This window comes from Populus nigra, chromosome 16 (genome assembly GCF_951802175.1).
Source record: "Populus nigra chromosome 16, ddPopNigr1.1, whole genome shotgun sequence".
Classification (NCBI taxonomy): domain Eukaryota; kingdom Viridiplantae; phylum Streptophyta; class Magnoliopsida; order Malpighiales; family Salicaceae; genus Populus; species Populus nigra.
In genome coordinates, this window is record NC_084867.1 from 3153659 (window position 1) to 3170766 (window position 17108).

The 17108-nt window shown below is 32.7% G+C and overlaps 2 protein-coding genes across 2 annotated transcripts; one reads left to right on the forward strand and one right to left on the reverse strand.

Moving 5' to 3' along the window:
- Positions 1 to 606: 606 nt before the first annotated feature.
- LOC133675141 (large ribosomal subunit protein eL19x-like) lies at positions 607 to 1561 on the reverse strand. The gene is made up of 2 exons (XM_062096429.1): positions 1418 to 1561; positions 607 to 1211 (listed from the first exon to the last, which is right to left on the reverse strand). The coding sequence occupies exons 1-2, from the start codon at positions 1527 to 1529 to the stop codon at positions 748 to 750; spliced, it is 576 nt and encodes a 191-aa protein (XP_061952413.1). The 5' UTR covers positions 1530 to 1561; the 3' UTR covers positions 607 to 747.
- Positions 1562 to 2783: 1222 nt separating this feature from the next.
- LOC133676061 (DEAD-box ATP-dependent RNA helicase 21-like) lies at positions 2784 to 5586 on the forward strand. The gene has a single exon (XM_062097636.1). It carries the CDS (start codon positions 3135 to 3137, stop codon positions 5277 to 5279), a length of 2145 nt encoding a protein of 714 aa, XP_061953620.1. The 5' UTR covers positions 2784 to 3134; the 3' UTR covers positions 5280 to 5586.
- Positions 5587 to 17108: the final 11522 nt, after the last annotated feature.

The following is a 17108-nucleotide window of genomic DNA, read 5'->3' on the forward strand; positions in this document are numbered from 1 at the left end:
CTTAATTGAGATATATCTCTTTCAAGAATAAAACCGGTTCTGAATTATTTATACAAGGAATAAAATATTACAAAAGATTATATACTTTCCTTAAATACAAATTTCAAATATAATGAAATAATAGAAACTAGATTGAATTCCTGCGAGATGTAGCAGAAAGTTTGTTTGTTTTTTTTCAATTGCAAAGGGAGATCAAACTGCCAGGTATATGATGGAAAACTAGCAAATAACAGTATTGGTTGGATTATGTGCTGAAACCCTTTTCCATGGTAATTCTTCTGTATGTGATTTCCTTCATATGTATTTTGAGTTCGCTTGCATGTCCACACATCCAATTCTACTGATGAGCAGGTTCTGCTGCTGCTAGCTGTGGTTAAGGTTCAGAGAGTTATAATTACATAAGAAATGTACAATATGAAAAGCTATAATAAGTGATTTAAATTCAGTCTGCTTAGCAGCTAGGGTTTTTTCTTGGTTTTCTGCAGCGATTTATATTCATGCTTGTTAGAGTTGGTGAAATGAAACTAAATACCTGCCATTGTTAGAGCAATTGATTTTCTTGACAACCATTTTCAATTCTATGCATGGTTCTAGTAAATCTAAAAGTTAAAGCAGGAAATTAATGTAGGATCAGACAACATAATATTACAATAAAAGCACAATCTGTCTAAGCAGAAACAAATTGATATCTTGTAAAACAGAGAGAAACAAAAATAAATGCAGAATTTATGAACAGAGTTACATAATTTACTCTGAGAATTTCCTCCCAGAGAGAGATTTATTTAGCGAGCTGGGTTTATCTTCTTCTCCTTGCTGGTACCTTCTTTTTCGAGCATTTTTGGCCCTAAATTGATCGGAAAGTGACCTGTCATTTCCTTTCTCAGACTTCAACTTGTGAATCCTTTCCATGAGCACACGTTTGTTCTTGAAAACATTTCCTTTCACCTTCATGTACATCTCATTGTACATGTGCTTATCAATTTTTTCAAATTCTCTATATTTTCGAAGCAAACGTCTCAACACTCTCATTCTCCTCATCCACAGAACCTTAGATGGTAGCCTTGCTTCTCTCGTTCCCTTCCTCTTTCCATAACCCGAGTACCTCCCTTTTGTCCTGGCTTCTTTCACTTTCCTAATCCTTGATCTTGAGTGGGTTATCATTGGTTTTCGGATGATAAAACCATCCTTTATGAGCTTCCTTATGTTCATCCCTGCAACAGGCCATGTTCTTGTTAATTACTCATGTTTCCAAGAAAGAATTATAATAATTTTACGAAGATTCTTTCCCAGATTACTTTTTAAATGAGCTCATCCATCCTACCAGTAAATCCCAGAAGTTCCATGAAACCGTTTTGATAGAATTAGCATTACTACAGTAAAACAAAAGAAATTGAAGGTGATAGAATACAAGACTTACTGGAATTGGCCATGGAGATTTCAGTGGTCTCATTAGGATCAAGCCACAATTTTCCCTTCCCACAATCGAGTAAACTAGCAGCTAGCCGCTTCTGCAGCCTCAGTGACACCATTGTTATAGATTGGATGAATTGACAACAGAAATTGATCTTAACTTCTTCTATGAAGAGACAATGGTTCAGTTTCTCATGTATATACGAGGGAGGAGACGTGGGGGCTATCTGTCACGCGTTACTTGGGGAGCAAGTATATGTGCTGAGTTGAATGAATTTATTATTAGCTTATTAATTATAAGTTTTTTTTTCTTGGGGACAAAGTAATTAAGGAACAGAGAATTGTTGTGCAGAAAAAAAAGGTTTTAGGGCACTAAACCTTTTCTTACTAGGTTTTGCTTAGCGTTTATTACAAGAAATGAGTTTCAAATCATTAATTATAATTATGAAATTTTAATTAAACACACATATATACTGACGAATAACTATTCTTTGGCAATAAGTTTTATCGCTATGCAATCAATTAAGCTTATTTATATGTTTTTGACAATTAAAAAATTGATTTAATTATAAATTAACAAGCTTTACATAGAATTATTCAAGAATTAAAAACCATGCATTTTAATTTAAAAACATTTATATATAAATAATTTCTTATAAATTATAAAAAAATCCTAGTAATATCAACCGATAAAAACAATAGCTTCTATCGTCCATGACAATGTCAAAACGCTGCGCTGTAAAAAATAAAAATGCTCTTAATTGAGAATAATTTTAGGGACACCAGGTCTTAGCCCCACCATATTTGGACCAATTACTCAAGGCCCTGGACCAGGCCCAATTTGTTAAAAAATCAGCACGTTTTTCTTTTAAATTGATAAAATAACATAATTTTTTAAATAATTATTGAAATATCATAATTTGTACAATTTTTTATTGGAAAATACGATAGTCAAACATGTGGCTGTTGAGAAAAATATAACATTTCAGCAATAATTTTTTTTATATATATATATATATATATATATATATATATATATATATATCTGTGTGTGTGTGTGTGTGTGTTATGCTATTTGTCAAAAACAACGAATGACACAACTATTTTTTTTTGGTAATTAATAAATTTTTTTTAGTATTGTTAAATTTATTTTATGAAAAATATTTATTTTATAATAATGATAGTGTTATAATAAAAAATTCGATATATATTTAATTTCTCTCTCTCTCTCGACATTGTAATTTATAAAAAAAAAATAAAACTAAAAACACACCAAAATTTTAATTAAAAATCATCAATATCATTTAAAATATATCGACAAAACAAATACAACCACATTAAAAAAAAAGAAAAAAGAAAAACACCATCAATAGTGATCGTTTTCAGACAGCAAGTATGATTCACTCCATTGGTGTCTTCGGATTCGTTTTCGATGTTTTTTCACGATACTGGTGGTGACGTGATAAAAGTGGAGCGTGCCTTCAGAATTTTTTTTCCCTCTCAAGTTTGAATGTAGTGTTTTATGTGTATGTATGTATTTTTCACCAATTATTTTTCATATTTTGCCCATTTTTTTTTTTTAAAAACCTTGCTAATAAGCAGAAATAGCCCTTTATCTGATCGTATCTGATCGAAACGATCAGATACGGTTTGCTTTCCGATTAATCAAACCCTCGAGATCTCCATCCACTCTTAAACCCTAGCGCCACCACACCACCGCCACCATGAAACGCTCATTCGACGACATTGGCGTCTCCAAAACCCAAAGCAAACCTGTCTTCTTGACCAAAGCTCAACGCGAACAATTAGCCCTTCAACGCCGCCAAGAAGAAATCGAACAACAAAAGAAACGCCAACAACTCCTCCTCTCCCAAACCCACCCTTCGAACTCGGAGTCCGACAAACCCCCATCCAATTCTGACCGCCGTGACCAGCGTGACAGAGACAGAGAGCGCGAGATGGAGAGAGATAGAGATAGAGAAAGGGATAGGGATAGGGAAAGGGAAAGGGAGCGGGAGCGGGAACGGGAACGGGAACGTGAACGCTCCTCTCGGCGCAACAGAGAACGCGAACGTGAAGAGGAAGCAAAGGCGCGTGAGCAAGCCAGGCTGGATAAATTAGCGGAGAGAGAGCGAGAGAAGGAGCTGGATGCGATTAAAGAGCAATATCTAGGGTCGAAAAAGCCTAAGAAGAGAGTAATAAAACCTAGTGAGAAGTTTCGCTTCTCTTTTGATTGGGAAAACACGGAAGACACTTCTAGAGACATGAATATTTTGTATCAAAACCCTCATGAGGCACAACTTTTGTTCGGTCGAGGGTTTAGGGCTGGAATGGACCGGAGAGAGCAGAAAAAACTTGCTGCAAAGAATGAGAAGGATTTTAGAGACGAACTTCGAAAGAAAGAAGGTGTAGAGAAGAATCCAGAAGAGGCGGCTGCCCAAAAATTGAAGGAAGAAGCTGCTGATAGGTATGATACTTTTGATATGCGTGTTGATAGGCATTGGTCCGAGAAGAAGCTTGAAGAAATGACCGAGAGAGATTGGAGGATATTTAGGGAAGATTTTAATATTTCTTATAAGGGTTCCAAGATTCCGCGGCCCATGAGGAGTTGGGCAGAGAGTAAGTTGACTAGCGAGTTGTTGAAGGCAGTGGAGAGGGTAGGGTATAAGAAGCCGTCACCTATTCAAATGGCAGCGATTCCACTGGGATTGCAACAACGGGATGTTATCGGGATTGCTGAGACTGGTTCAGGTAAGACTTGTGCTTTTGTTTTGCCTATGTTGACTTATATTTCTAGGTTGCCTCCAATGAGTGAGGATAATGAGGCCGAAGGGCCTTATGCAGTTGTTATGGCTCCTACTCGTGAGTTGGCGCAACAAATTGAGGATGAAACTGTCAAGTTTGCACATTATTTGGGTATTAAAGTTGTTTCTATTGTCGGTGGGCAGTCTATTGAAGAGCAAGGGTTTAGGATTAGGCAAGGTTGTGAGGTGGTTATTGCTACTCCAGGTCGTTTGCTTGATTGTTTGGAGAGGCGTTATGCTGTGTTGAATCAGTGTAATTATGTTGTGCTTGATGAGGCTGATAGGATGATTGATATGGGTTTTGAACCCCAGGTTATGGGAGTGTTGGATGCAATGCCATCGAGCAATTTGAAGCCAGAAAATGAAGATGAAGAGCTTGATGAGAAAAAGATTTATCGCACCACTTATATGTTTAGTGCTACTATGCCACCTGCAGTGGAGCGGCTTGCAAGGAAGTACTTGAGAAACCCTGTTGTGGTCACTATTGGCACTGCTGGGAAGGCCACTGACTTGATATCTCAACATGTGATAATGACGAAGGAATCGGAGAAGTCCAGCAGGTTGCATAGATTGCTTGATGAACTTGGAGATAAGACTGCAATTGTTTTTGTTAACACTAAAAAGAATGCAGACATGGTGGCCAAGAATTTGGACAAGCATGGCTATCGTGTGACGACTTTGCATGGTGGGAAGTCCCAGGAGCAGAGGGAAATTAGCCTTGAAGGTTTTAGGACCAAAAGATACAATGTTCTTGTGGCAACAGATGTTGCAGGTCGAGGTATTGATATACCTGATGTGGCCCATGTCATTAATTATGATATGCCTGGAAATATTGAAATGTATACTCACCGCATTGGACGAACAGGCCGTGCTGGAAAGACAGGTGTGGCTACAACATTCTTAACTCTTGGGGACACAGATGTTTTTTATGATCTCAAGCAAATGCTTATCCAGAGTAACAGTTCTGTGCCTCCTGAGTTGGCTAGGCACGAGGCTTCAAAATTCAAGCCAGGAACAATTCCTGATAGACCTCCTAGACGAAATGACACTGTTTTTGCTCACTGAGAAACTTGGATATTCAGAAGACTCTGGAACATGATCTATGTGCAATGTAGTGGTATTTGAAACTTCTTTGCTTACTGCTGCACCAATGGGACTGAGTTTACCACTGTCGGGTATTCAACAATCTAGATTTTAATCATGAAACTCCTGCTGCTTATATTTTCTTGACAGAGTTTCAGCCATTATTCAGTAATAGAAGATTTCATGTTGATATTAGTGGAGAATGTCATATTTGTTCTCTTTTTTTGTCTTCCTGAATAACGGTGTACCTGACTTGATGTTCTTGAAATATCAAACTTTTTTCTGTCTACGTATTTTTTTTTCCCATCTTACATCAAATTTTGGCAGCTGCAGTTCTTTGTGATTTGCATTTGTTTTCATCAATTGAAATTAACAAAAGAATGGGTTGAAATAGATTTATAACTTGATATGTAAAGCTTTTGTGACTCCGAGTTCAAATTCTATCAGTGGAGCTTATGGTTACCTTTATCAAAAAAAGGAGGTGTTGGTTGAGACTGGGCCTCTGAATACGAGTGCAAACGCATGTTTTACTGAGTCTTAGTTCCAAATGTTCTGGGGAGAGTAAAGGGCTTTCCCTTCCCTCGTTCTCCCCAGATTTTTCAATCTTTTGTAAGATTTCTTCAGAGTAGTTTGTCATCTGTTAGTTTTCCCATCTATTTGGCCAGGCCTATTACTCTTTTATAAATTCTGTGCTTACTTTATATATTTACATCTTAATCTTGCATTTGTTTTAGTGGGCTGTGGTGGTTTGGGGTGATTTTTCCTTGGATGCAGGGTCTTCGAGACTTACGTATGCAGTTTCTGAGAGGTGATACCAAACCTCATTTACATGGTACTTTGGTCCAAAATCTGGTAAGTTACACTAAGATGATACATATCTAATGCTTGATTGAATTTGGTTCCTTTAGTTATCCTTTTATAGTGTTTGGATATGATGTTCTTTCTAGCAATTGGTAGTTCTTTCATTCAACTGATCTGTTCGTTCTTATAGGAAATATAATTATGTTTGTTGCACTAGTTTTGTGTTATGTGCCACATTAATTAAGCTTGTATTGAAGCTCAAGTGATCTGAATTAATCTAAGGGGTTATTAATCATTTGTTCACATCTATTTGCAATACTTCAATTTTCAGATTTTAGGATATGGTTTTGGATGTAGCCAAATCACTTGCATTTCCCCATCCACTTTTGGATTTAGCTCATCAACAGCTTAGTTTTGGTAAAATTACCTTGATTTCAGATGTGCGGATTTTTTCTTACTCAAATAACATTTCCCTTTTCATGCACTTCACTTTACAGCACCTAAATCATTAAGGATTACAAATGGTAGCAAATTTGACTGTTTAGAACTAAGGGAATAGGTTATATATGAATGTTGTGGTATGTTTAAGCTTGTAAGGTGATTAAAAAAGTGAAAAGAGCTAAGGATATGATGAAGTTTATAATTTGAAGTGAAGATGAATATAAAAGCATCGCCTCATATTTTCCTGAATCTAATTAATCAGCCCCGGGTGGTGATGGAGATTTATTGCGGCCTTCTCCTGTTCATCAACTTGAACCTCATTCTTCTGCAGTTGATGTTATGATCAGTCATGCTCTTCAGGCCAGTATCTTCTGTTACACATTTGTTCTTTTCTTTATATCCTTAATTTTGGCAGAATGTCAGAGTGGTTTGTCTCCTCGATTTTTTCTTATTGTTGAGTTTGGTTTGTTTGGGCACAGGAAATACCAGTCTCCATAGCAGTTGGAAGTTTGATTTTCCTTTCTTTTCTATTTTTAAATTTTAATAATGCCAGCTATAGTTGAAATTTAATTTCCTAACAGTTCATTCAAGGAACGTTTAATCAGAGCAATTGATGCACGCAACGACCATCTGCAATTTTACTGTTCTAAATCCATAATGATTCTTGGCAATTTTTAGATTTTCTGTTTGTGGAAGAATAATTTAAAATTTGCGGTAAGAAATTAATTTAGGAGACAAGCATGACCCAATTTTACTGGTCGGCTAACTTCATTACGACACAAGCCCAATCTGCCACTAGCTGAACAAATTGATATCTTGCAGAGCAGGCACTAGTAAATGCAAAAATATATGAACACATACCCATAATTTGCACTAAAATGTTCTTCCTGGTGAGAATCTTTATTTTCACGCTTATTTAATATTGTCTTCGTCTCCAGGTTGATGCTTTTTTAGCTTTCTCGGCCCTAAATTGATCCAAAAGTGGCTTCTCCCTTCCTTTCTTAACCTGAGTGCCTCCCTTTGGTCTTGGCTTCTTTCACTTTCCTAGTCCTTGATCTTGAATGGGTTATGATTGATTTTTTTGATAACAAAACGATCCTCTATGAGCTTTCTTATGTTCATCCCTGCAAATTTCGTCTTCCATTACTAGTCATCGTCTCATAGGACATCAAATCTTTTGCATGATGAAATTTATTTATGCAGTCAATATTTTGTTAATCATCAAAAAGGGAGAGCTAGCAAATTGAGAAAGAGATGTAATAGTAGGATATAAGACATACTAGAGTTACCATAGAGTTGTCAATGGTCTCGTTGGGATCGAGCCACAATTTTCCATTAGCACAATTAAGAATACTAGCAGCTAGCCTCTTCTGTATCCTTAGTGACACCATACTGATTCTTTGTACTTTCTCTAATGTTTTGTCCTCGGTTGCGACGAGAAAAAGATTGAAATGCAATCCTTAAAATCTCCCTAACTTGTCCTAAGAAGATCTTGAGGAAGTGTTGGAACCATGTCTGCTCATGCTCTACTGGTGTTACTTGGGGAGCAAGTATGTTGAGTTGGATGATTATTGCCAATCCACTTTTCTGTATCAGAAGAAACGAAGGGAGTAAAGAGGTGGAACTGAAATTGACATAAAGGACTGAAATTGCAAAACTACTATTTGGTCCCTCACATTTTGATTTTGTTGATAACCAATCCTTGTTATTCTGGCTTATTGCGTTTCGATGCTAAACTTTATTTTTATCATGATTTAGTCCTGAAAGGTTGACAAAGAAAAACATAATAGAGATGGTTTCAAACTTCGATGACAGTGGAAAAAGTAAATCGAGACTATGAAGTTTTAGAAGCCTATAAGAGCCTTTAGCTCTGGATCTGGATTTCGTGTTTTTTTAAAACATAGTTGAGTTATTCTCTCTCTCATACTAACAAAATCTAAATAGCCTTGAAAAATTACTATAACTCTAGATCCACTGGTAATTTTTACTAGAATAGTATAATGATGATTTTATCTTTCCATCCAAAAAACTTTGCAATGATTTATAAGAGTATTAAATTTTTTTAACATGGCCTGCGTATCATTTCAAATTTCAAATTGACTGAGGATAAATAAATATATTCTCATCTTGATTGCATAATGAACCAAATAGAATACCTTTGAAAGCAAAAAATTAAAACTTGGGATCAATGAGTATTTTTGTATTTTTATAATAGTTTTTTTATTATTACAATTTAAGTTGAGGAGCAATTTAATATTTGATCAAATATAAAAACTAATAAACAATTAAATGCACAGTAAAATGATGAGAATATCTTTTAAAAAAAAAAATTAAGCCTAAGATCATGGGGCATTTTTGGTTTTCACAATGGCTTTTTTTGTAATTAGAAAGTCATTTCAAGATCACTTTTGTATTTAGCTAAATAAAAAAACAAAAAAAATGGCTCGTCAAGGGATGCAGGGGAGGCCCTCGTGCTCTTGGAGCAACACGTGTAGCACCTCCTAGCATCTAAAACCGCCCTTCTACATGTCTTTGATGACGGTTCGGTTTGTTGTCAATGAACATTTTTCTTTTCTCCCTTCTTCTCTCTCTCCTCCATTAAAAATTATGGCTTAAGTATTTTGATTGGTGGTATTTCAACTTCAATCTCTATTCTTTTAATTTCTTGTTTTTTTGTCTTACCCATTTTATAGAACTTTCTTGTTTTGTTTAATTTTATTATTGAATCTCAATTTACCAAATATTGTATTCTCCAATTTGATCCTTATTTTTTGGATTTCTATTTTTTTCTTTGGCCATTTTGTAAAAGTTTTATTGGTTTTCAATTTAATCCTTTAATTCAAATTGATAGTTTTAAGTTTTTCAATTTGGTTCTTGTTGTTTTGATTTTGATTTTTTTACCTTTTTATAAAATTTATTATTCTTTTTAATTTCACAATTTAATTAAAATATATAGTTTTTATTTTTATGTCAATTTTGAACCTCATTATTTTATTTTTTTGTACCTTTACTAAATTGATTTCTTTTCAATTTCACCGTTCAATTAAATATGAAATTTATTTTATATTTTAATTTTGGTCCTCATTCTTTTTTTATTTTTATTTTTATTTTTTTATATAATTAATTGTTTTTTTCAATTTCATGCTTCAGTAAATGATTGATTAAGAATTGAATTTCATAATTTTTTCAGATTAGATGTTTCGAGTCTAATAACTCAAGTTACGAGTTTGAAAATAGTTTTTTATTTTTGTTTTTATAAAAAAAGCCTTATCTCGAGTTTTTTTTATTAAGTTATTCCAATCATATAATCTGGACTGTGAGTTTGATGAGATATAATGGATTGACTCAGCTCTAATTAGCGTGATTACACTTTTGTTATGACCAATTTATTTATATTCTTTTTACCCCTTTTCAGTAATTGATTATTATTATTTGCATAAAAATAATTCGATCCCGTGATGAAGTGCGAGCATTAAGAAACTGTTTGGGAACGCGGTGCAAACCACGTTCCTAAAAAATCCAATTTGTTTTTGCTAAAATTTAATATAATTTATATATTTTGGATCATTTTGATGTATTGATGTCCAAAATGATTTTTAAAAAATAAAAAATATTATTTGCATGCATTTTGGTTTGAAAAGTTATTTAAAAAATAGCTGTTATTACATTGTTAAACATACTTTAAGTCTATTTATTTTTTTTTCGTTTACTATATCATCGTTGTTTTTTACTATTATATCTGAAACTAATGTGCATAAGTTTTAAAATAATTAGCACATATATTCAATGACAAGACAATATATATATATATATGTTTTCTTCTTTTTCCCGTACAGATATTTTGGACATGCCAGTTTTATAAAAGAGCTAGCCATTTAAATCCTAATCTTTTTTTAGATGGAAAGTTTTATTTTGTCTTACGCTAAAAAGATGTTTGACCTGGTGGGGTGACCTGAAAAACTGAGATTGAGAGCTTGACCTGGGCAAGTCTTTCGTTGAACCAAATGAGATATTGGTTTGGTAACAATGATTTAACTTGATTGATCGAGTTAAATCCGGTCCAAACTAGGTTAGATAAACAATAAATAAATAAAATAAAATAATATTATTTTAATTTAAATGATTAATCTAAATTGACAAGTGATATAATAATTTTTTAAGTTAGTTTTTAGCTGAGTCTCTGATAATTACATTAAAAATAACTGCACTGTATATTTATAAATGATAATGATATAAAATATTAAAACTAATTTTAAGTAAAATAACATTCAAGAGATTAAATCCGATCAAATGAAATTTAGGAATATTAAATTTGATGAAAACCACCTATATTCTATTACACACTAAATACAATTACTGATAATAAACTCTAAAAAAATAAAACTTCACCATATTGTTATATACCTTGTATTTGTATTATTAAAAATTATCAACAAGTTCATAACAAAACCATGAAGTTTTATTATATTTTTTATAAACTGATAAGTTCATATTTGATATTTTTAAAAAATAAATTATTTAAATAGTTTTTATTATTAATTTTCTTATCACATGTTTCGTATGTGTATTAATCACTTATGTATTTAATATTTTTGTTAATATATCACGAATTGTTTCAATAGTTAACAACTAGGAAATACAAATTCTATCATGAGAAATTTTAAGAAATAATCCTTAAATCTTCAAAAAATTCTCATATAAGCATGCTTAAAAACTAAGACTATATTTTTTATACCATGTCCCTTTTTTTTTTCAAAACAAAGAGAAACAAAACTTTATTCTTTTTTTCCAAGCATGTAAAGAATTGTTTTAATTAAAAAAAATATAAATATAAATATTTTCAACTAAAGAAGTAAACAATTACTTAAGACTATGACTAAGGATTCCTTGTTGAATAATTCCAATTTAATAGTTTCCTGAATTATTATCTATTTGTTTTGTGGATTTTAATTATACTTGGTATGAATTGTAATAAAACAAATATAGGCACGACGAAGTCTTTTTTAATTTTAGTAGTTATTATAGGTTAAGGCTACTAATTAAATAGGTTAGGGGTGATTTAAGAAATTTGTTTTATATCATTTAAGATTTTATATTTTGCAAGGGTAAACTTAGATAGAAAAACATGATTAAATTATTTCTTAAAAATTATATTATTAATATAACTACTAATAATAAACTTTTTATTGGAAAAAGAAAAGTTAATATAACTTTTAATTGCTATATATTTTGTTTTGAATCTGTTTTTTTTTTTTCAATTTCATACTCTTGAATTTGATTTAATTGAATTTTTATATCAACTTGGATCTTTATTTTTTTAGTTGTTATTTATTTTTCTTTTATCCTTTTCTTTTATTGATTTTTTTTTTATCTTTGATTCTTATTTTTATTTTTATTTGTCTTATTTAAAATAATTTATAAAATTATATTTTTTTTCAATCTCATCTTCCTTCAACTTTTTTATCTGATAGTTTTGGTCCCTCATTCTTTTAATAAACTTGAAAAAATTAAAAAATTAAAAAGTTATTTTTCAACTTATTTTCTATGATATAGTAAAACACTGGAAAATATTTTCTAACTCATTTTCTTTGATACTGTCAAATATTGAAAAATAATCTACTTTCTAGTGATTCACTTTTTATAAAAACCAATTTTCTATAAAAAAAAATTATATTAGTTTAAGATTTTGATAATATGAGCCACTCATGATATGTTAATATATTGGGTTCTTCATGATAAGAGTGTTAGAACCAAGTACAATTGATAAGGAACTTTACAGAAACAAAAGCACTTGATGCAATCCAAGCACCAAAGGATTCATTGGAGGTTCCAGTTGGTCTAGTTACACACTAAAGGATCCATTGGAGGTTTCGATTGGTCCAGTTACAAGGCTTAGAGCTAAGAGGTTCCAAGAGGCTTTTAATGGACTTCTTCAAGATACGTGGGCTAAGGTGGACTTCAAAAGGATATTAAATAACGATGAGCAAGCCGTGATTAATCTTATTCATGTTCAAAAGGAGCTTGTTGGTGGAACCAAAACCATTACACAAGGATCGAGAGAAGAAGACTAGATTCGGTCAGTTTGACCTTTAACTACTTTTTTTTTTTTTATCATAACTGGAGCTATAGGTCGAATTTTATGGTGATTCAAGTTGGGCTGGAAACTAGACTTCCATACCTTTCTAACGGTATATGACATGCCTTCTAATTCTTTAAGATGAGAGAGAGAACCACCCATTTGAAGTTGAGATTTGTTGCTGCCAAACAAAATGCGGAAATAACCGAACTTGTCTTATTAAATTAGTTGGACTATTACACTTTCTTTATTTTGTGAGGAAACACTTGTTTGAGTTTTAGACTTGTTTATTTTATTTATTTTAATTAGTTTGGGCTAGTTTTAGCTTGGGTTGATTATGATTTAAATTGGATTTATATGTGACCCATTAAAGAAACTAAGGTTTTTGGCTTGTGGTATAAATACTATTGAGAATAATTTTTAGCACACTTTTTTTTTCTTATAATATTCTAATTTTTGCTGACTTTTGGTTGTCAATTTTGGTTTTTGATAGAACTTTCAACTCTTCAAAGAATTGACTAATCTTTGTTGTGAATTTATACCCTTTTTGCTCGTCTCCAGGTGTAGGCATTGTGATTGAGTTGGTTTATAGTCTTATTGTCTTGAAGCAGGTCCTCCATTCTGATAAGCTCATCCTATTTTCAGCATGTAGAAATACAGATTTGACGTCTAGTTGATAGATCATCTAGCTTTTCTAAGTAGCAAATGAGATTACTGTGTGAATGGTATCCAAACGAGCTCCTGGTGCAAACACCTTGACATAGTCCACTCTATACTGTTGACTGTACCCTTTTGCAACAAGTCAAGCCTTTTATTTGTCCATTTTCCCATATTCATTGAGTTTCGTTTTAAAAACCCATTTTACTCTAATTGTCTTCACTCCAGATGGCAATTTAGTGAGTTCCTATGTATAATTCTTCATAATAGCTTTGATTTCAGCATCCATGACTTGTCTCTATTTGCTACTATTCACTGCATCCTCATATGCCAAAGGATCATAGTCAGAGAATAAGGCTAGATGAGCCATATCAACATTTTCTTTATCAGAGAGGCCTTGTTCACTTACATAATCTTGCATATATCCTGTTGGTCTTCAAAATCATCCTCAGCCATCACTTGAAGAAACTTGTCCTTTGCCATCATTTAAAGACTCCCTTTTTGAGTGAGTCACTTTGAATAGACCCTATATTTTCAAGTTCATTTACAGGAGTGATGTTTGCTTCAGCAGGGTGATGTTTGCTTCAGTTTCCTTCTAAAGGATTTTATTTGTACCTGCATCTTCATCTTCCTTCCATTCCAAATCAACCAAGATAGTTTCCTTATGATTAGCATCCTAGTTTCACCTTTGGTCTTCCTAAAAAATCACATCTTGACTCACAATTATTTTTTGAGAGATAGGATCAAATAATTTATAGGCTTTAGATTCTTCACTTACCCCAAATAATATGCATTTCAAACTTTTGGCATCAAGCTTTACTCTCTTGCTATTAGGTACATGAACATGAGAAATGCATCCAAAAATCCTAAAGTGACTTACTAAAGGTTTGAATCCACTTCAAGCCTTTTCTGATGTCTTGCTTCTCCCGATAAGTGTTAGGCTTCTGTTCAAGATGTGCACTATCTAATTTACTACTCCAGGCCAAATTTTTTTTGAGATTTGCTTCGTTGACAACATGTTGCGCACCATATTCATGATAGTGTGATTTTTTCTCTCTGCAACCTCGTTCTGTTGAGGTGTGTATGCAGCTGTTAATTGCCTTTGAATGTCATTCTCATCACAAAAGTGTGTGAAATTTTGTGATATAAATTCTCCCCTACGATCAGTTCGAAGACTCTTTATGAATACACCAGTTTCTTTCTCAACTCTAGTTTTATGGGATTTAAAGACAACAATTGCTTCTAATTTTTCAACTAAGAACTAATCCTAAGTTTTTCTGCTATAGTCATTAATAAAGGTAATGAGATACCTTTTTTGCTATTTTAGATTGGGTTTATTGGTCCACATATGTCTACATGAACTAGCTAAAAAACTCTAGATGCCTTCCATGTACTTTTCTTTGGAAATGGAACACGATTTTGTTTTCTTATCAAGCAGTCTTCACAAATCTTCAGAGGATCCTTTAATTAAGGCAATCCATCCACTATATTCTTTTGTTGGATCACCTTGAGACCATTCCAATTGAGATGACCATAATGGCAATGCTAAAGTCGAGTTTGATTTGTGGTCATAAAGGAGAAACAACTTTCCTTTTTTAGTGGACAACGACCAAGCACAACGAACATTTTGTTACATGCCATCTTAGTTTCCATGATCAAGCCCTTTTCAGAATGATAAATTTTGCACTTTATGTGTTACATGAGCACCGCAAGACCTTTCTCTTGCAATTGACCAATGCTTAGTAAATTGTTCTTCAACTCTAGCATAAAGAAAACATCAACAATCACCTATATGATCCCATTTATCTTTATTCAAATATTGTTTTATTGCCCAGCTTCAATTTTTCTCTGAAATTATTATCAAATTGTGAGAATAACTCTCTTTTCCCATACATATAATTATTACACCTAGAATAAAAAAACAACAAGTGATCTCTTCCAGCCTCGTTGCAATCCATATACGTTATTAACAACATCTCTTCACTGGTTTCAACAAAGTTGACCCTTGTTTCTCTTGCTTTTTTGGGACATTCCCATTGAAAATGACCCAACTCATGTAAGTTATAACACTTTAGGGTAGTTTTATCAAACCTAAATTTGCCTTTACTTCGATAAGAACCTCTATCACCACTTATTCCTCTCAGTTGAGGTTCGTAAATGATTTGAAGGGCTTATTCATCCACAATGTGATGGTTGATCCATTGTTCATGCATTAGCAGACTACTTTGAAGCTCATCTATGGATAAAGTATCCAAATCAATTGATTCCTTGATCAAGCATACAACATAGTTGTACTTTGGAGTCATGAATTTCAAGATTTTCTCGATGATTACGACATCCTCCATTCTTTCACTATGAATTCTCATCTTATTGGTTATGGTAAGAATTCTTTCAAAGTAGTCATTTACTAATTCCCCAGCTTTTATGTGCAACACTTCAAACTTCTTATAAAGAGCCTGGAGTTAAGCACGTTTAACTCATGTTGTTCCTTGGTACTTCTGTTTTAAAGAGTCCTAAATATCTTTTACCGTGTCCTTTTTCAATACTGTCTCCAAAATAGATCGATCAATGGCTTGGAACAAATAATTCTTAACATTCAGGTCCTTCAACTTTTGATCCTTAATCACCTTCTTCTCTCCCTTCGTGAGATCTGTCTCTTTCGCTGCTGTAGAGATCCTAGTTTCCACCAAACTCCAATACTTTTTGGAACGTAAAAAGTTCTCCATAAGTATACTTTAATGATTGTAGTGTCCATCGAACCATGGGATAACAGGCTGCACAAAGTTGCTCTCACTTATCATGTTAGTCTTTCACGCTTGATGTCTGTGGTGTTGGTCAGGCCTCGTGATGGTGCTCTAAATGTTAGAACCAAGTACAATTGACAAAGAACTTTACAGAAACAAAAGCACTATAACTCATAAATGTTGGAAGAACTCTTTTTTAGTTAAAGAAACAACTTGGTTATTAAATAGCCTTTCATCAAAACAAAAAAGGAAATAACAACCCACGACTTTACAGTCCTAAAATCGTGGTGTATAACTAATTGCAAAACAGAGAATTACTTGTCCTTTAAGACTAGGGATTTTTATGTGTGACTTTAAACCACTAAAATTCTAAAAACAATGAAACCTGAACCTTATCAATCTAAGAGATCCCAACAACTTTAACAAAGAGCTAGTAGTAAAAATGAGGCTGAAGCAAGGGCTTATTTCATCAATTAACTTCCAAGCATTGTGTTTTTTTTAAGGAATAATCTGTACTAAATACAATTGTTTCCGCATTGCTTACAAGGTGTTCTTTGTTAAATTTTGTAATTATAAGTTATATATATAATTCATTTGCCTTAAGTGTTGATGTGATGATTTTAAGACCGTCACTACCTCTAAAAAAATAAAAATAAATTCCAATGAGTAACATTATAATGTGTTGTTACTTTGCTCCGATGATCTGGTTTCTAAAAATCAATATTTATAAGAAAAATAAACTTGTATTATTTGTTTACTAAAAATAGACTTGAACATATAGATTAAGAAAAATATCAATCATCTAGCCTTAAAAAAAATTTATTTCATGCTCTCTAGTGCTAACAGTGCGATTATAATATTATTTGTTTAGCTTACTCAGTTTCTTATTCTCATTAGCTCAAATGAGAATAAATAGCAAACTAAATTCTTTGCGTTCCTCTGTGTAAAAAGTTTTAGAAATAAAAGACTTTTTATTGATCTCTCTCTCTCTCTCTCTCATAATTGTCTTTATATATATATATACACAATTTTGATAGCTAAAACACTCAAACACATCTTTTAAAAAAACATAACTCTATTTAAAAAGACATA